At 40.7% G+C, this 20,244-nt stretch overlaps 1 protein-coding gene across 1 annotated transcript in view; it reads left to right on the forward strand.

Moving 5' to 3' along the window:
* hmcn1 (hemicentin 1) overlaps window positions 1-20,244 on the forward strand; it is a 493,052-nt gene that overhangs the window by 311,734 nt on the left and 161,074 nt on the right. The window contains exons 44-48 of the mRNA XM_078218304.1: window positions 5,325-5,486; window positions 9,560-9,841; window positions 11,227-11,394; window positions 17,852-17,965; window positions 19,533-19,619. Of these exons, the coding sequence (XP_078074430.1) occupies window positions 5,325-5,486; window positions 9,560-9,841; window positions 11,227-11,394; window positions 17,852-17,965; window positions 19,533-19,619 (813 nt within the window). The remainder of the gene's footprint in view (window positions 1-5,324; window positions 5,487-9,559; window positions 9,842-11,226; window positions 11,395-17,851; window positions 17,966-19,532; window positions 19,620-20,244) is intronic.

A 20,244-nucleotide genomic window follows, 5' to 3' on the forward strand; every position in this document is an offset into this window, starting at 1 on the left:
ATGTTTCAATAAGATCATCTCTCATTCTTTTAACTTTCAAGGAATATAGACCTAGCCTGCTCAACCTTTTCACATAAGACAAACTCTACATCCCAGGAATCAATGTGGTGAACCTTCCCTGAACTGTCTCCAATGCAAGTATATTTCTCCTCAAGTAAGGAGACCAAAACTGGATAGGTGCAGCCTCACCTATACCTGCACAGTTGTAGCAAAGCTTCCCTATTTTTATACTCCATCCCCTTGCAGTAGACGCTAACATTCCATTTGCCTTCCTAACCACTTGTTGTACCTCCCATGAACAAGAACAAAAAAAATCTAAAAGTGATATCCAGAAAAGAAAATTAAAATATTTCAGTCATTTGATCAGCTTACCATTGGTCTTCAACAGCACCTTCTGGTTCCTCTTCATCCACCCTGTTTGTTACATTCTCAAAGAACTCCAATAAATTTGAAAAACATCATTTCCCTTTCATAAAACCATGTTAACTGTGCTGGATTGCCTTAATAATGGATTCCAGCAATTTCCCAATGACAATGTTAGACTGACTGGTTTGAGGTTCCCAGCTTTCTGTCTCCTTTCTTTGTTGAATATCGGAGTTGTATTTGTGGTTTTCCAATCCGCTGGGACCTTTGAAAAATTTAGGGAATTTTGGAAGAGTACAATCTTCTATTATCTCTGCAGCCACTTCTTTTAAGACTTTGATGCAGGCATTAGGTCCAGGGGACTAGTCAGACCTTAATCCCACTAATTTACCTAGTACTTTTTCTCTAGTGATGCTTTTAAGTTCTTGCCTTTCTTTTGTCCTTTAATTTTCTACTATTCTCAGGATGCTTCTTGTGTCTCCTACTGTGAAGGCAGATATAAAATACTTAGCTGCTTTTGTTTAGACATTCCCCAGCTCTCTTGGTGGTATTATTCCCAATGGTCTCTGCTGCCACATTGCTGGTTTCCAAGCAAGCCCCACTCAAAGAAATGCTACCACACAAAATATTGGCAATGCTTCCTAGTAGAACTCATTGTCGCTGGTTTTGAAAAGGATTCCCCTACTTCTTTCTCAGTTACTGAAAGATCTCAGAGATGCAGCAACTATTTTAACTGTCTCTGGAGCAGAGCAGATGCATTGGGAATGTTAAAGGATGAGTTTCTGGACTCTTAAGCTGCAGCTCCTACATTTTGGCTCTATTCCTGCAATGCAGAATGATCTGGGATTTTAAACTGTTGTTCCATTCAGGCCGGTTTCATCTTTTCAGGATTCTGTTGTTCCAAAGGCTGGAATGTGGAAATTCTATCTGCCGTAATATTGCCAACCCTAACATCTTATTAATTGGGAGATAAATTCTTTAAAAGAAAATCAAGAGGTTTGGTGTAAGGATCGTAAGTTACTATTCTTTTCAACAATAAACCAATATAAATTGACAGCTTCTAAGTGGCTTATTTAATCTCAAACAGGTCAGAGCTCTTTACAAAAACTGATCCACATTTGGGTATAATGAGGCATAATTTCCTCTCCCCCAAGGGTGCCTGAAGAATGTACAACCAGTGATCAAGTTAGGCTCATCAGACATCCAGAGTGACTGCCTAGGACAGGCATTTGGCTTATTTCATAGAAAAGCAAAGAGCCTGACATCTAATGTAAGAAGGCCTCTTAGGGAAACTGGAATGCTTCGATGTCAAGTCTGCTCCCACCAGCGAGGGTCTCTCTTGAAAGGCTCCTTCATGGGGTCTCTCTGCAGTGGGGTCTATTGGAGGAGACTCTTGAAAAGCTCTGTAATCTCCAACCCTCTCCTGGAATGGAGGGTGGGGGAGGTGTGTCTATGAACAGGTGTCTCTCTCTCTCCCCCTCAACGTCTCTTTCCACACAACAAAATTCTGGGCCTCAGGGAGCAGTACCTGGTCCCTTGGTAGCGGGGTTTGCCTTGGCTCTTTGTGTGAATGAAGGATTTCGAAGTCTTTCCTCTTCCTTTTTTTTATTCTTTCTTGGGATGTGGGCACTCTGGCAAGGCCAGCATTTGCCCTCGAATTGAGTGGCAGTGAAGAGTAAACTACTTTCGTGTGGATCTGGAGTCACATGCAGGCCAGACCAGGTAAGGGCAGCAGATTTCAGTCCCTAAAGGACATTAATGAACCAAATGGATTTTTATAACAATCGCCAATGGTTTCATGGTCATCATTCTAGATTTTTATTGAATTGAAATGTCATCATCTGCCATGACGGGATTTGAACCCAGGTCCCCAGAGCATTACCCTGGGTTTCTGGATGACCAGTCCAATGACAATACTATTGGGCCACTGTCTCCTTGGAACCTCTTACCTTCTCCGCAGCAGGACCAGTTGTCCAAAACATACTGACAGATACTTTCTTTTTGGCTCCAGCACAGACTTTAGGTCTAGGCACCACTGAACTCTATATTAATTTAGGGAGTGCTTCAATTGTCAATTGCTTCATGCACCAGTCTAAGCAAAGCAATTGCTTTGACAAGCTCCACTTACTCGACAGAGTCTAGGCATCAGTCCTGTGCAGAGAGCATATGTAGAGAAGAATAATTCAAAATCCTTCACAGGGTCTCTTTGCAGTGGGGGTCTATTGGAGGAGATGCGAACCGGGTGATAATCACTATTAGTGGAGTCCAGGCGCGATGTCCATGCCGTGGGGTTCGGAGGCCATTGAAGTCCTCAGGTGGTCAGGGGCATGACTGAGCAGTGCCCACCTGACACATTGGCAGTTCCCACTTGGTGCACAGCTTGGTGCCAGTATGCCAGGGCCAGTGCCAAGGGAGGTGAGGCTTAAGTGGAGGTGGGTCATGAAAGGGGAGCTATGATGGGGGAACATAAAGGGGTGGGGCATGAAGGCAGGCATGTCGGGGGTCATGAAGGGGGACCCAATGGGAGGGCGCTGATGTCCCATGGGGGCAATCCATGTAGGGGAGAGGGTGGGGAAACATGTCACCGATGAGGCAGTGGGTCCCCAATGTCTGTGAGGGCAAGGAACTGATCTTCCAGTGTGCTGTGAGATCAGGGCACCCTTTCAAAATGACGCCTGATCGCTCACCGGCATGTTTAGGTCCTCCCCCTACCAGAACTGGCGTTCACTGCTCTCCCATAAAATGATTAAAAGTAGGATGATCGTGGTCTGATCCATGCCAGACAGACTGGCGTGGATCGCACCAGTTTTCTCACCGTTATGACACTAAAGGAGCAATCGTACCAGCTTGACATGCTGGTTGATTGGCGTTGTGAGCTGATCAGATCGGGCAAGAGGCAAAAAAACAGCTTTGCGCCCAGTTTCTCACCTCTAGTGATATGCCGGCCACGTTCTGCCAGGGTAACCATCGTCATGATCGGCCGGTCTGGGGTGCCGGGTCCAGCAATTGATCAAGGTGGTGTGGCGATTGGGGTCAGCAATCGGCGGGGGGGGGGGGGGGGGGTGGAGGGATAGGAGAGGATGTGGTGCGATGTCTGGGAGTGGGGACAGTGCCAGATCACTCAGTTCACTGTGTACACTTGTACACAGTGCACTCGGACATCCGGGCGCCTGTGCAGTAGTGCCCCTAAAGCTCAGCAGCCAGATTCCCGGCGTGAATATGCTCCGCCCACTCCCTCTACTGGCCAGAATCACATGTTGCCTCTTTTTTCTAAGTGCCATCCAATTGAATCTGGGAGCTCGCCCAAAAAATGGGTATGATTCTCTCCAGTTTTCATGCTCGTTCAGCGCTTAGAATCTTTTGGTAAGATTGCCCCCTTCGTGATTTTTTGGAAATATTCCACCCAATGTTTCTAGTGTAGATGTCTCTTCATCAGAGACCTGATGAAGAATCATCTAGACTTGAAACATTAGCTCTGCTCTCTCTCTGTCAGACCTGTTGAGATTTTCCAGCATTTTCAGTTTTTATTTCAGATTCTAGCTTCCGCAGTAATTTGCTTTTATCTATTCTCTCCTTATCCACTCTATTAAAATTTTAATAATTTTAACCACCTCTACTTGGTTACCCCTCAGACTGCTTTTCAATAAAAAAGTCCTTTTCTGATATTTATACCCACATTTCTGGGTAACATCCTTGTAAATTCTCTCTGCATCTTCTCCAGTGTCTCTAGAAACTTTTTATATTATGGTGGCGAGGACTACAGACAGTAGTCTAGGTGTTTGGTATAATTAATATTTAAGACAGGTTTAGTATAACTTCCTTACTTTTTAATTCTACCCCTCTATAATTCTGATATTCACTTTGTGGCTCTTGGGCTGCAATTGTCTTTGCCGTGGCCCACTAGCCAACCCTCCAACTCGCCACCTCTCCGCATCTCCCTGACATTCCTCATTCGCCACTTCCCTCCCCAACTCTCCCACTCACAACCTGAAAATTTAGATTAAAAGTGATGAATCATAATTGTCTTTAATGTCCTGGTTTGTTACGTACGAATAGTTCAATTTGATTGATTGCTTACCTACTTGCTGGCATCACTGTTACTGTGCACTAAGACATTCTCTTGATTTGGTGCCAGATTTAAACTGACATCAAGAAAAGGGAAATTCTCATCGCAGAAGTGGTTAGATCTTTGCAGACAGCTTTCTGCAAGGTCAATGATGAATGCTCTTCATTTGTTGCTGATTGCAAAGTCCCGCCCATTGTGATCTTATCAAAATGCTCCTGTTTGTTGCAGCTGAATATTTGGACCCAGTAACATGATTTATCTTTGATTACTGGTTTAAATCCAAGAGCAGGCCAACACTTTTATCAGTTTATTGAATTACCTCCTTCAGGTCTCAGCTGCATCCCCAAAGTGGGCCTCCCATTACTGTTAGACTTAGGGTTCTGAGAATAGTTTCATTTATATATTAATTGAATATCTGTGACATGTTTTGTTGATATCTAGCAGTGAAATGCTTTTGCCTCACTGAGCTTTGTAGTTTCTAATATTGACATTGGCATCTAATTTTTCATCTTTGATCCTTTTTATTCTGCCTAATTGGTACTCCAGATATAGAATGACTGTTATTAAACATTCATCATTGTTTTAAAAAAAGTTCCCACTTTGTTCTTTAGTTACATAACCCCAGTCGCTCTATCACCCCAATAGAATAGTCAAGAGGTGATGTATTGCATCAAAAAGATTTACTTCAAAGTGCAAGGAATAGTAAAGAGACTAATGAATTGTGTAGATCTTCTCAAATTCTCCTCCTTTGTGGCTTAGTGATCCTGTAACCTTTGGAGAAAGGCTTGATTGCTAATATGGAGTAATGAAGTCATTGTATATTATATTACATTTCTATAAAAACCATAAACCTGCTTTAATTTTTTTTCATGGAATCTATTTTGTTACTGGGCAGGTTCTCCATTGCTGAATGACCAATCTAGACAAGTCCGTGTTGTCTCTGGTGGGCGACAGTTGCAGATCTCTAATGCTAAAATATCTGACAGTGCATCCTACACTTGTGTGGCATCTAATGTTGCTGGAGATAGCATCAAGGAATATACATTAGAGGTGTATGGTATGTAACACAACTTTGCCTTAACTGAATTCTTTCTGAATATGTCATCTTTGTCTTGTTACTAACAGTATACCAGTTAGTATATCAGGATATATCATTGTTATTTTTGACCTTTACCATAGTAAGCTGTAAAAAAGCAAATCAACACAACTTATATAGCATTTTTAACACAAGCACAAGGTACTTCACAGGAGCAATATAAAACAAAATACAATACCAAACAACATAAGGTGATATTAAGTCAGGTAACCAAAAGTTTGGCTGAAGGGTTAGGTTGCAAGAATTGTCGTAAAAGGGGAAAGTGAGGTAGAAAGTCGGAGAAGTTTAGGAATGGTATTTCAGAACTGGAGGTTTAAACAAATGAAGATGTGGCCACCAATAGTGGAGCGATTAATATCCATGATGCTGAAAAGGCCATAATTGAAGGAGCGCAGATATTTTGGAGATTGCAGTGATATGGAAGGATAAGGCCATGTAGAAATTTGAAACAGTTATGAGAATTTAAAATCGAGCATTGCATGACCGGGAGCCAATGTACATTAGTGAGCACAGGAATAATAGGGGAATAGGACAGAATTTAGGATGAACTCACTTTTACAGAGGGGATAATGTGAGAAATCAATCAGTCAAACTGAAATATTTAAATAAGATTGGGAAAGTGACAAGCAAGACAGTCTTTGATATTGACATAATTGACAGGACATCCATTTATTTTCACTTATCAATAGATCATGAGGCTGTTGTTATTAGATTATGATCTATTAAAACGTGCTTCTTAAAATTTCCTACTGACAGTCCATAAATCTTTTGTTGGTATATATACATCACAAATTATATAAGAACCTGAAAAAAGATGTAAAATATATACACATGAATGGACTAGAATTTGGTCTTATCCACAAGTATTAAGTGGAGGCATTTATTATTCACTGTTGAGTCGTTTGACAGGAAGCAAGTATAGTTCAGTGATTTTATTCCTGCCTTTCAGTTTCCTACCTTGGAAACAATTGACTTTTTGTGCTTCTTGGTAAACATACCTCTTATCAACTGAACATCTGAATGGTTTTGAAAGCCTTGTGTCAAGATTTTCCTGTGGATTTCTGAACCCCACCATCAGGCACAAATGAGGATTAGAAGCCAGAACTGCAATTCAGCCTATTTATAGAGGGTGGACTTGCTGTCCAATTATGGACCTGTGGGGATGGGAGAAAGCAGGATAGTCTACGGTTGTTACTGAACCCAAGTAGGCAACAAGCAGATCAGATCGAAGTCCTGCTACATCCAGTTGTAAATGATGATGGACAATTTCCACAAATATCCCCATCCTGATGGGGGAGCCGTGAACATTGGTGCACAAAAAAGGTGAAAACATTTGCAACCATCTTCAGTCAGATATGCCAAGTGGATGACCTATCTCTGCCTCCTCCTGAGGTCCCCAGCATCACAAATCTCAGACTTCAGGCAATTCAATTCACTCCATGTGATAGCAAGAAAAGGCTGACGGCACTGGATACTGCAAAAGCTAAAAATCCTGACAATGTTCTAGCAATAGTATTAAAGACTCATGTTCCAGAACTAGCTGCAGCTTGAGCCAAGCTTTTCCAGTCCAGCTGCAGCATTGGCACCTACCTGGCAACGTGGAAAATTGTCCAGCTTTGTCCTGTCCACAAAAAACAGGGGTGTTCCAACCCTCTACTCCCTATCATTAGCGAAGTGATGGAAACCATAATTGACTGTACAATCAGGTGGCACGTGCTCAGCAGTAACCTGTTTATTGATGCTCGGTTTGGATTCTGCCAGACCCACTCAGCTTCTGACCTTATTACAGCTTTAAGCCAAACATGGACTAAAGAGCTGAACACAGGAGGTGACAATAACTGTTCTTGACATCAAAGCAACAGTTGACCAAGAGTGACGTCAAGGAGGCCTAGCAAAACTGAAGTCAGTTGGAATCGGGGAAAAGCTCTCATCTGGTTGGACTCATGTCTAGCACAAAGGAACAAGGCTGTGGTTGTTGGAGGTCAATCATCTCAGTTCCAGGACATCAATGCAGGAGTGCCTCAGGCTAGTGCTGTAGGCCCAATCATTCTCGGCTGCTTCAAATGATAATGTGTACCATATGATCCAAGTTTAAATACAAACAAGACAAATTAAAGTTTCTTTTTGTCAGACAAATGCTCATTCCTCGATCTTTGTTCATCTGTGCAACGCCTTAGAACCTTTTCTACACTGAAAGTGCTGTCTTTTTCTTGCACTCTTTGTATATTTAGGGACTTGTGGAATGAGTTAGCCTGGTCAAAATCCAGTTAGCATGAGGTGGAAATGCAAATACATAAAATTGGGCATTTATGGAGGGTCCTCAATAATCAAGTGGGTATTGACACCATCCAATGTTACACTAAATCATTCACATCAGAGAATCTCAGGTTGAATCCCCTGGCCTGTGTTGAGTTACCTGAGTTCATTGCGGTCAGTAGGCATTAGAGTTGATGTCATTTTTTCTGGGGGAAAAACCGACTGTATTCCCCATTTGTGATCATTGTATAATAACCCCTAAAGTGAGTAAATAATCCCTAAAGTGCATAGAAAAAGAGAAAAGAGGACAAGACATATTTAATCCCTAACAATTAAAATCTCTTCATGTTTAAAGAGCTTGACTCATGGCTAAAGAATGAGTATAAGTGTGTGGGGCAGAGAGAAAGTAGAAAGTTACATATGTTTGTGATTTCTATGGGTGTTCAGAGGAGAAATATTCAGATTTCATGCACTATTAACTTGATTTTGATTAGTATGCAAGTATACAAAAATCATATCAAATAATGTTTGGCACTTTTCCAACAAAAGCAAGGGTAAGTGTGATGCATGTCTACTCTGGAAAGGAAAACCATTGAAGCAATTTATTCTAATTGCAGTAAGTACTCTGTTCATTCCCTCTTTGTCTACTCCCAATTTGCAAACAAAATTCTGATGTTTGTGATTCACATGGAAAATTTATATTTTCTGTATGAATCAATAGCAACACAAATCAAGGGATTTATCAGTGAATTGTAATTTGGATTGCGTCTGAAATTCCATTCTCGATAATGAGAGCAATGCTTCTTTAAGCAGACACTTGGGTAAAGTGGTGAAGGAAAGGACAAAACTTCCTATTATAAGTTCTATTGCAGATGCAGTTTTATAGCCTATCATAAAACATTGAAAACATTGTAAGCTTTGTAACTGTCTAGGACTTCAAAAATATGCAAGTCTATCCAAAATTAATTCTATATTCTAGAGTGAAACAGGACATTGAAAATCTTTGTGCTGATCGTAGCTTTTCTCATAATGGTGGCCTTGTACTGAGCTATAAAATGTAGAAGAAACGTGACAGGCCCCTGATACAATCTGAGGAATTGGAGCTTGCTGAGATCATGCTAGTCAGTGTAAATTAACGAGTTAAACTAAATGGGTTTTCTACTGTCTTACTTGCCTTGTTCTATTTTGCACTTAGCCTAACAAAAACTAAATTGGACATATTCTCTGTTGGCTCTTCGCTCTCCACTTTTGAAGGGCACAAGTACTTTTGTGTTGTAGCGAACTAAAATATTCAGAATAAAAAGTCGACTTACAGTATGTAGTTGTACACTATGGATGCAATTTTACTGGCCATTAATGTCACACTCCCGCTGCAGTGAAGTCAGAGAACTTGGTGCCCAGCCAAATCTCCGTTCACTGCAGCAGGTTGGGAAAGTCACACCAGAGTGAACGGCCATAACATTCTGACCTATGTATTTGTAACTTTGAGGTTTGGTTAGCTCAGTTGGCTGGACAGCTGATTAGTGATGTAGAGTGATGCCAATAGCATGTGTTCAATTCCTGTACCGGCTGAGGTTATTCATGAAGGGCCACCTTCTCAACCTTGCCCCTCACCTCAGGTATGGTGATCCTCAGGATAAATCATCACCATCAGGTTATGATCATCTGGGACTATGGTGATTTTATCTTTTTTTTTATTTGTAACATTAATAAAGTTTTCTTCTCGGGTGTAATTTTATTTAGATGCTGAACTCATTTTTTTCTTGTTTGTTTAACAGTCCGGCCAACTATTAGTAACAGTGAAAGCCGTCTGACTGAAGTCGTCGTTATTCGAGGGAATGACATTATCTTAGAATGCAAGGCCCAGGGAATTCCTCGTCCTGCACTGACATGGCTGAAAGATGGTCGCCCTCTTATGAATGGCAGAGGAGTGACCATCCTGAATGATGGACAGCTACTACAGCTTAAGAATGCACAGGTTTTTGACACTGGACGATATACTTGTGTGGCTGTGAATGTAGCAGGACAGGTTGATAAGAAATATGACCTCAATGTCCATGGTAAGTAGCAGTGTAATACGTCTAAGATGAACCAAGGCTTGCTTACAGTTTTTTTCCATTTGGGGAGCCTAACAATTTGGACCGTTATCTGCTATTCCATTTTAGCTTTTCCCTGCACGGTCATACCGCTAGTGATGAAATTTAACAAATCAAATCCTTATAAAATTATTTCTCATTTTCTTCAAGCAAATTTTCCAGTGGCTTTTTTCATAAGATCAAAAAATAGTCTATACGTTTAACCAATTAGTTCTTAGCTAACTGAATGGATGAATGGTAGCAATATCCTTTACCTTCATTTGTACATAATTGTTTCTGGAATTTAGACTCCTAACAACTCTATATTCTTCCCTATTTTGCTAATATTAGCAAATACACTTCAGTACAACCTGTATAATGAGGAGCAAAGTCAGCTTCTTTCCCTATTTGGGAGAATTATGGACCAATTTCAGCAAAGGGCTAAGGTGAAAGTAACTTGATCTTTTTACAACATAGCATGAATTCAGAAAATAAGGAACTGACTCGCTGTTCCTGGCAAGTGAAGAGAGTAACCAGTGGAAAGTGTGCATCTGTTTTGTGATTTGGCCGAGTATTAGATAAATGGGGACAAACATAAGGGTTGGAATTCAAAGAATTTTATCTAATGAGAAGAATCAAATGCGGTACTTTTAATCACAGACTTTCATTCACATCTATATCTAACAGCTGGCAAATTCAAAACTTTCTCTTGGTGGAATATGATCATTATATGGTGAATTCCTAATCTAACTCTTGCCGTGAACAGAGAAAGATACACTGGAGTAAATATTCTAATCCATCCTGCCGGGGCGGAAAATTTGATGGACTATTTAAAGGTCCATTGACCTTGGGTGGGAATTTCTGGTCCCAGGGCGGGCGTGACCAGAAAATCCTGGCCGCTCATCAAATACTTAGAAAAACAAGAAGAGAAATTGGAGGGAACCCTCCTGGACTGCTTTTAGCAACACATAGTTATTGGCTTTAGTGCAACCTTGGCCAAGTTTCTTTCACATTGAATGTGTTTGGAATGCAAAGGAATCTAAAAAAAAGAACACGCAAAAATATTGGGGGAAGAATGGGGAAATCTTTATGACTGATTAGCGTAGGGACAACTTAATTACCTGCCAACGTTAGTCCAGCCCTGATCTTCCAGTTATTAATCCAGTATTAACACACTATTAATATAGTAACACAATTTGTTCCAATGTGGTAAACTTTAAAGGCTGTTTGGAATGCATGGAAGTATACTATGAAACATGTTTCTATGGATAGGATTTTGGTTCCATTATTATCAATAGTCTCTTAATTGTAAAAATATAGTTGACTACCAATTTATTTCCATCAATTGATTTTCAAATCTTTTCTCTTAGTGCCACCAAGTATTAATGGAGCACTTGGAGTGCCAGAGAACATCAGCGTTGTAGTCAACAATCCTGTTGTATTGACCTGTGAAGCCTCAGGCATCCCACTTCCATCAATCACCTGGCTGAAGGATGGACATCAAATCAGCCTGAGCAATGCATTGAGAATACTCTCAGGTAAGCATCATACAAGTGGCCATTATTTATAGAATCCCTACATGTTAATAGGAGGCCATTTGGCCATCAAGTCTACACTGACTCTCTGACAGAACATCTTGCCCAGTCCCAGGCCCACCCCCTGGACATTAAGGGGCAAATTACTTTACCATGGCCAATCCACCTACTCCGTACATCTTTGGAGTGTGGGATGAAACCGGAGCACCCAGAGGAAACCCACGCAGACACGGGGAGAACATGCAAACTCCACACAGTAACCCGAGGGCCTGCATTTGTATACTTCTGGAAAAGCATATTTACAAATGATGCAAGTAATTACTAGAGCTGTGCAGTGTACGGTAGCTGAAATATTCAAAATCTAATACTTTGCACATATCTCGCAGAGAGAGCAGTAACCTCAGAACAGGAGCTGATATAGGCTGTGGTCAGGAATGCCTGCAATAGATTTGTGCTCTATTTGGAGAACAAAACTGGGATCTTTGAACTTAATCCTTTTCTAATTATTTTCCTAATCGGACTGTCTATGTTGCTGCAGTTATAGTTTCTCATTTTCCGTAATGGTTTATTTTCTCCTCGGTAAAAGGTCACATTATTCATACATGATCATTCATTTTTAAACATATTTAAATGTTAAAAGTACATACAAAAAGGATGCATATGACAGGTATTAGGTTGATAATAAAAGTAAGAAACATGGCTCAATATAGAAAGTTTAGAGGGAAAGTGAAAAAAAACTAGAGAAGCAAAGAGAGCATGAGAAGAGATTGGCAGCAAACAGAAAGGGTGGCGAAAGGAAGAGTGGGGCTGATTGAGGACCAAGTTATGCATGGAGGCAGAGGGCATAGCTGAGGTATTCCAGGAGAACTTTGCATCTGTCTTTATACCAAGAAGAAAATGCAGCCAAAGTCATAGTGAAAAAGGAGATAGTTGACAAACTGGATGGACTAAAAATTAATCAAGAGAATTTACTGTATAGGCTGGTGTAATTTAAAGCTGATAAGTCACCAAGACTGGATGCGATGCATCCGAAGATACTGGGGATATAAGGGAGGGGAAATTGTAGAGGCATTGGCCATGATCTTCTAATCTTTTTCAGATATAGGCATCGTGCCAAAATTTTGCAGAATTGCAAATATTACACACTTGTTCAAAAAGCGTGTAAAGGTAATCCCAGCAACTACATGCCAATTGGTTAAACCTCGGTGGTAGGAAAGCTTTTAGAAATTATGATTTGGGGCAAAAATTAACTTTTACTTGGACAAATGTGGATTAATTTTTTAAAATTGCTATGTTAAGGTATATGTCAAGGGAAAATTGTGTTTAACGTAATTGAGTTTTTAATTAATGAATTGTGTGATAAGGGGAGCACAGTTGATGTGCTACACATGGATTTTCAAAAAGCATTTGATAAAGTGTCACATAACAGGCTTGTTAGCAAAGTTGAAGCCCACACAATAAAAGGGATAGTAGCAACAAGAATACAAAATCAGCTGAGTGACAGGAAAGGGAGTAGTGGTGAACAGTTGTTTTTTGGACTGAAGGAAAGTATATAATGGGGCTCCCCAGGGGCCGGTATTGCTTTGTTGTATCTATATTAATAGGTGTACAGAGTATAATTTAAAAACTTGCAGATGACACAAAACTTGGAAGTATTGTGAACTATGCGGAGAATAGTGATAAACTTCAGAAGGACATCGACAGGCTAGTGGAATGGGTGAGCACGCGATAGATAAAAATTAATGTGGAGACGTGTGTCAGGAAGAATGAGGAGAAATAATATAAAATAAAAGATACATTTCTAAAGGAGCTGCAGGAGCAGAAGAATCTGGGGATGTATGTGCACAATCTTTGAAGATATCAACGCAGATTAAGAAATCAGTCAATAAAGCACACAGGTTATTGGACTTTAAAAATAGTGGCAAGGAATACAAAAGAAAGGAAGTGCCGGTGAACCTTTATAAAACATTGGTTTCGCCTCAACTGGAGTATTGTGTCCAATTCTGGCCACCACATTTTAGGAAGAGTGTGAGGGCTTTAGGAAATGTAAAGAAGTTCTCGAGAATGGTTCTGGGAATGAGAGACTTCAGTCAAGTGCATAAAGTGGAAATTCTAGGGCCATCCTCCTTAGATAAGAGAAAACTTAGGGGAGATGTGATTGAGGTGTTCAAAATCATGAGGGATCTGAACAGAGTAAGATGGGAGAAAATGTTCCCAATTTTGGAAGGGTCAAGAACCAGAGGTCATAAATAAAAGGTAATTGTTAAAATAAACAAAAATGTTATGAGGAAAAGCCTTTTCATGCAGTGTGTGAACCATAGAACCCCTACAGTGCAGAAAGAGGCCATTGAAAGAGCATCTTACATCTTATTATTGGAATAGAAAAACCTTGCAGGACTGCAGGGACTGAGACAGCAAGGGACTGGGACTGGATGAATTGTTCTTGCAGAGAGATGGCATGTTCACAGCAGAACAAATGGCTTCCTTTTGTGCTGCAAAGATTGTATATATAGTCTCTGGCCCGCAAAGATAATCAAGCAAAGGTATTCATCCACCATCATATCACCAGTATTCAATTCTGCTCTGCTGCTTTCTTCTTCATCCCTCGGCCTATTATGGAGTGTTTGATCATTCCCTAGTCTATACTTATCCTTTTACAACCATCCATTAGAACCATATATTTATCCAGCTTCTCACTGAGGAAGTTAATTAACTCAGTCTGAACTGCTTTACTGGGAGTCCTCTATTCTTAAGGGAATAAATCTTTGGTTTTAATACAGATTTAATTATTTTAATCTCTGTTCCTCTGGTTACAGCTAAACCATCAACATCTCAGCTTTTTAAATCAATTTTATTTTTCTATTGGAAAAAAAAGTAACCTGCGGAAGTCCCTCCTCATAACTTAGAGGTTGAAATCCCAGAGAATTGTTGTTGGTTGCTCTACTTGAACCTTCGCCAATGCATCACCGGGCCAGAATTTGCTGCAAAAGTAACCATGTCTGATCAATGCATGCCCATATACTGTGAAAGAATAAATGAAAAAATATCAATTCACGGAAAGAGAAAAAAGAAGGGTATGAAAGATTGCAGTGAGGGAGATAGCCAGGAAGAAAAATCAAGAAAAAATATTCTAAAGTTTCCAGCAACAACTACATACTGAGGGGATGAGACTTAATACTTGTCCCCTTTCTGGGCCAAAGAGGTTGCCTTTCAATCATTAACAATTGCATTGTTAAAAAAATCTGTAATAACGTATTAATCTGCAAATCGACCAGAAACTTATGGCGAGGAAAAGATGCCATATATGTTGTAAATCGTCACAAGTTGCTGGCTAATTTGTGCCTCTGTTGCTAGCCTCATGAATGACATCCTGCCATTTACCTCCTTGTGATTTCCATTAAATTACAGCATTTGCACATTAAGTTAAGTCTAATAACTAACAGTGCCCTTTTAAAAATGCAATAATTGTTAATGATTGAAAATCAACCTCTCTGGCCCAGAAAGGGAACAAGCATTAAGCCTCATTCCTTTGGTATGTCAATTGTTGCTGGAAACTTTAGAATATTTTTTTCTTGTTTTTTTTTTCCTGGCTCTCTCTCTCTCTCGCTGCAATATTTCATTCCTTTCTTATTTCTCTTTCTGTGAATTGATTTTTTTCATTTATTCTTTCATGGTATATGGGCATTGCTGGCTTGGCAGCATTTATTCTTATTCCTAATTACTGCTGCAAACCATGTGGTGCTGTTAGGAATGGAGTTCCAGGATTTTGAGCCAGAGATGGGGAAGGAACAGTGATATTGGAACAGGATAATGTGTGGCTTGGAGGGGAACATGCAGGTGATGATGTTCCCCTGCATCCTTGTCCTTCTAGGTGGTAAACGATCATGGTTTGGGAAGCTGCTATCAAAGGAGTGCACCTTGTAGATGGGACACACTGCTGCCACTGAGAGTCAGTGGTGGAGGAGTGAATGTTTAAGGCGGTAAATGGGGTACCAATTCAAGCAAGCTGCTTTGTCCTGGGTGGTGCAAGCTTCTTGGGTGTTATTGGAGCTGCATTCATGCAGCACATGCAGAGCATTTCATCACACTGCTAATCTGTACCTTGTAAATGGTGAACAGATTTTGGGGAGTCAGCAGGAGTTACTTTGCTGCAGAATTCCGAGCCTCTGATATGTTCTTGTAGCCACAATATTTGTATGGCTGGGCCAGTTCAGTTTCTACTCGATGATAACACCCAGATTGTTGATAGTGGGGGATTCAATGATTTTAATGCTGTTGAATGTAAAGGGCAGATGATTAGATTCTCTTTTGTTGGTGAAAGGTTACTCAGTTTACATTGAATTGTTCACTCTAATTTATCCTTGTTCTCATTGGGTTTTTTTATTTATTCGTGGGACATGGGCATTGCTGACTGGCCAGCATTCATTGCCCATCCCTAGTTGCCTGATGGCAGTTCAGAGTCAACCACATTGCTGTGGCTCTGGAGTCACATGTAGGCCAGACCAGGTAAGGACAACAGATTGCATTCCCTAAAGGACATTAATGAACCAGATGGGTTTTTTCCAACAATCGACCATGGTTTCGTGGTCATCAGTAGATTCTTAATTCCAGTCATTTTTTATCGAATTCATATTCCACCATCAGCCATGGTGGGATTCATACCCAAGTCCTGCTGAGTTTCTGGATTAATAGTCCAGCAATAATACTACTAGGCCATTGCCTCCCCACATTGTTACCCCAAGGTCTTGGATGCCCTGTTGCTCTTGCAGTGATATTATCAGCCTGGCAAAAAGTTTTACAAAATATTTAAACGTGCATGAAGAAGCATAACCAACGTGCCCTATGATGCACCACTCAGAAAAATATGGTGTATTATAGAGTTTTCTTGTTGTGCAAATCAGCCATGATCTCAATGACTGGCAGAACAGGCTCCAGGGGCTAAGTGTTCTAGTCCTGTCTATAAGATTGGGGTCATGAATATTAATCTCGCATCTTTCCTCTAATGCTTTAAAAATCAAACATGGGCATGCAATGCACCAACTTTTCTGAGCATTTACGTTTTAGGGGGCAGTTCTACAGTTCTTGTTCAGTTTTAATGTGAATGGTAGATCTTGATCAGTCTTTTGATGAAGCATACAGCCACTGCGAACATGCCAAAGCTATCAGGACTGCAAAGCCATATTTAATTATGCATGCAGCCTGAAATGCTACAGTTGACTTCAAATACTGAGATAAAAGTTAAATCAGTTGCTCTGTTTATATTAATCCTCACAGTTGGCGTCAATCCATAAGCAGATTTTTTTTTACATGCACTGGAAGACAGATGACAACAAAGCAGAATCATTTTCCTTCTGCCTATATTACTAGATCCTTGTTACTGTTGTGTAAGCAAAGCATTTAATTTGTGGATATTGAATAATATCCCACAGAGCCCATCCCTGGTGATCTGCCTCACTGGACCAGCCCCTGGTGATCTGCCTCACTGGATCAATCCCAGGCAGGCAGCTCCATTTGACCAGCCCCTGGCGAGCCACCCCGCTCGACCAGCTCCTGGCGATCTGCCTCACTGGACCAATCCCAGGCGGGCAGTACCATTTGACCGGCCCCTGGCGAGCCACTCTGCTCCACTCGACCAGCCCCTGGCGAGCCGCTCTGCTCCACTCGACCAGCCCCTGGCGAGCTGCTCCGCCCTGCTTGCCCAGGCCCTGGCCAGCTGCCCCGATTGCCCAGGCCCTGGCCAGCCGCCCTGATTGCCCAGCCCCTGGCCAGCTGCCCCGCTTGCCCAGCCCCTGGTCAGCTGTCCCGCTCACCCAGCCCATGGCGAGCCACGCCGCTCGCCCAGCCCCTGGCCAGCCGTCCTGCTCACCCAGCCCCTGGTGAGTGCTCCGCTCTGCTTACCCAGTTCCTGGCCAGCTGTCCCGCTTGCCCAGTTCCTGGCGAGCTGCGCCGCTCGACCAGGATACCTTCCAAGTGCACCACTGCAATTTACTGCCAGACTTAGCTGTAAATCTGGTCTCTTCTGCAGTAACTTTAGCTGTAATATAGTGTAAAATGTGCCCATCAGGTATCATAAAATGTCCACAAAGAAAATATGAAGTACTTAAAATGTTTCAGCCAACTATTTGACATGGCCAAGCCCATTTGCTGATACATAGAACTATTTAAACAAGAGTAGACAGATATGGCTATGTCTAATGGTGGTGACCTTATGTCTGTGCTATATATAAGATAAATGATTCATTGTTTGTGCAAAGCTAATTATTTGATTAGTGTATTCCATTGTGACTACATGGCATACAATTTAACTGGGATTAACTAAAATAATTACATTCCTAAATAATAGTGTAATTGTTACTTTGACCCCAACTCAACTTTGTGAAGCTGTACAAACATTGCGCTGTTATTTTTATATCCTTTCTTAATTACCTTATGTAACATTTGATATCTCATTTTTCCACAGGTGGTCGCATACTGCGCTTGATGCATCCTGCATTGGAGGATTCAGGGCGGTACTCCTGTGTGGTCACAAATGCTGCAGGAGAAGAGACCAAAAGCTTTGACCTGGATGTATTAGGTAAAAAAAAATGAGAGCCAAAGCATTTCAACAAGTCACTTTCCTCAATGATGGAAAAAATCACAATCACATTGCTACACTCTTCTGTGACCAACTACACTTACCAAACCTTGTTGCATTCCTAGGTTGTCCTCATCTAAAGAAAAATTGATATCTTCATTTTGTAACATTTTTTTAAAAAAGACTCATAAATGTAATTAGCACCTCCTGATAGTTCCAAGCAAGTTGAACAATTAGCATGAAAGTATTAGAATCAAAACTTCCACACGGATCCCTTTCTAGAAATCAAAAGACACGGGGGAATTTTCCGGTTGTTCACACCGGCGGGATTTTCTGGCCCTGCTGCAGTGAATGGAGATTTGGCTGAGTGCCAAATTCTCCACCCTTGCAGCGGCCATTGGGTGTGAATGGCCAGTAACACTGTGCCCATAATGTGCTTAATTTTTCAGTAGTAGCAAAGGAATGGCATTCATCGCTCATTACATTGACAGCCATCGACAGAGCTCTTTGAGCTGAGACTTATGGATATCAGATGTATCTGATCTAGCACAATGCCCGCTACAGGGAACCTATGATGGGTGATCAGGACAAGAGTTTGGGAGGCCTTTCAACCAATAAAAGACCTTCAGAGTCTAAACTAGGAATTATAAATTGGATTTAAATCACGTGTAGGAAACAAGTTGAGATTCAGAAAGACAAACGGAATCAATAGAAATGAAAGAGTGATAGAAAAAGCAATGCAAAAGCTTTTATTTTTAATGTTGAAAACTAACTAAAGTCTGAAAAAATGCAACAATACCCTTATAAAATCAAACATTCAAGGACAGCAAGTTATTTGGCAGTAATTTTAACTGACCACAGTGTTAAAAAATGTGAGTACTACTGAATGCACCAGCTGTAATTTTCTGCTGTGATTAATGGAGAAGTACCACAACTTCAGGCCCTTCCTGTATTTGAATACAGAGCCTATCATCAAGGTTCTGTTATAATACAGTCTGTGGAGGAACAGGGTAGTTCATACTTCACCTTCTAGATTTCCATATTTGATAGTGTAAGTGTATACCCCAGAAATTGCTTGTCGGACTTATTCAATAAAGCTGAGATTTGTTGGCCTCACTGTTACTCTGTGTGCAAAATGCAGGATAAAGAATCAGTAACTGTCATGCTATTCTGATCTCTATCCACTCCACCATTCGTCCCCTCTCCCATATCATCCCACCAATCAAACCCTGCAAATCATCCCAATGTACTTAGAGATGCCCTAACAATGTGATAAAGTGCTACCAAAAACTGAAAATAATAAACAATTGAAAATAATATCCAATTATCCATGGATAGTGTCAAGAAAATCCTAATGTATGTGCAATATTTGTGTGCAAGGCTAAATTTTGTATGTTAATAGCATGGGAACGTTGTTGGAAATTGTAATTCACTCAGTCCCTCTAAAGTGGCCCAGTTGGAATTTCGTACATTTGATTTAAATTGTTTATTTTTAGACTTTTTGACTAATAAGGAGGTGAAGTATTTTGAGTGATTTTATTTCAATATATATTTTTAATATAAATAGTGCCACCAAGCATCATTAATGAAGATAAGATGGAGGATGTGAAAACCAAGGAGAACCACAGTATCACCCTCACCTGTGAGGTTTCAGGTAAAAACACAATAAAAGAAATAATGTAATTGAGAAATAAACCACACTTTTCTCTTACAATGTAATGATGTTAGTTGAATGATGTAATATCTTGTCCCAAAGATGGTTGACAGCGTTTTCTGATCAACAAAGATGAGTGCTGAAGACAACATTACATGCAAGCCCATCACCCTTGTGCCCCCGGATCTAATATTGTGGCCCTAATGCCCTAAACCATAGTTCTTAAGTGATCAATTTGCAATTGCAAATTGGCCATCAACAGTGATTAATGTCTGCCCTCTAGAGACCTCATAATGTTTAATTTTATCTTTGTAATTTGTGTATTTATAGCCTCCCAGAGTGAAGAACCTGAACTCAAAGATATACCAGTCATAATCCTATGAGGCTTTTCCAAGTACCTCACAGACAAAAACAGGGAGGTCATTGGTATGGTCTATAGACTGTGATGAGATGATAATTCACAGCCAGCATGGTTGTTAAAAGTGTTATTATTTCTAGGCTCTCCTGGACTAGGGAAGGTAAAAAGGCCATTGGGTTGCAATACTAAAGTGTCAGTGCCTGCGAAACCATATCTAGCATGAGTGTATAAAAGGAGGAGAAGGTGGTGAAGAAGGCATATGGCATG

The sequence above is a fragment of the Mustelus asterias genome, chromosome 8 (assembly GCF_964213995.1).
Source record: "Mustelus asterias chromosome 8, sMusAst1.hap1.1, whole genome shotgun sequence".
Taxonomy (NCBI): domain Eukaryota; kingdom Metazoa; phylum Chordata; class Chondrichthyes; order Carcharhiniformes; family Triakidae; genus Mustelus; species Mustelus asterias.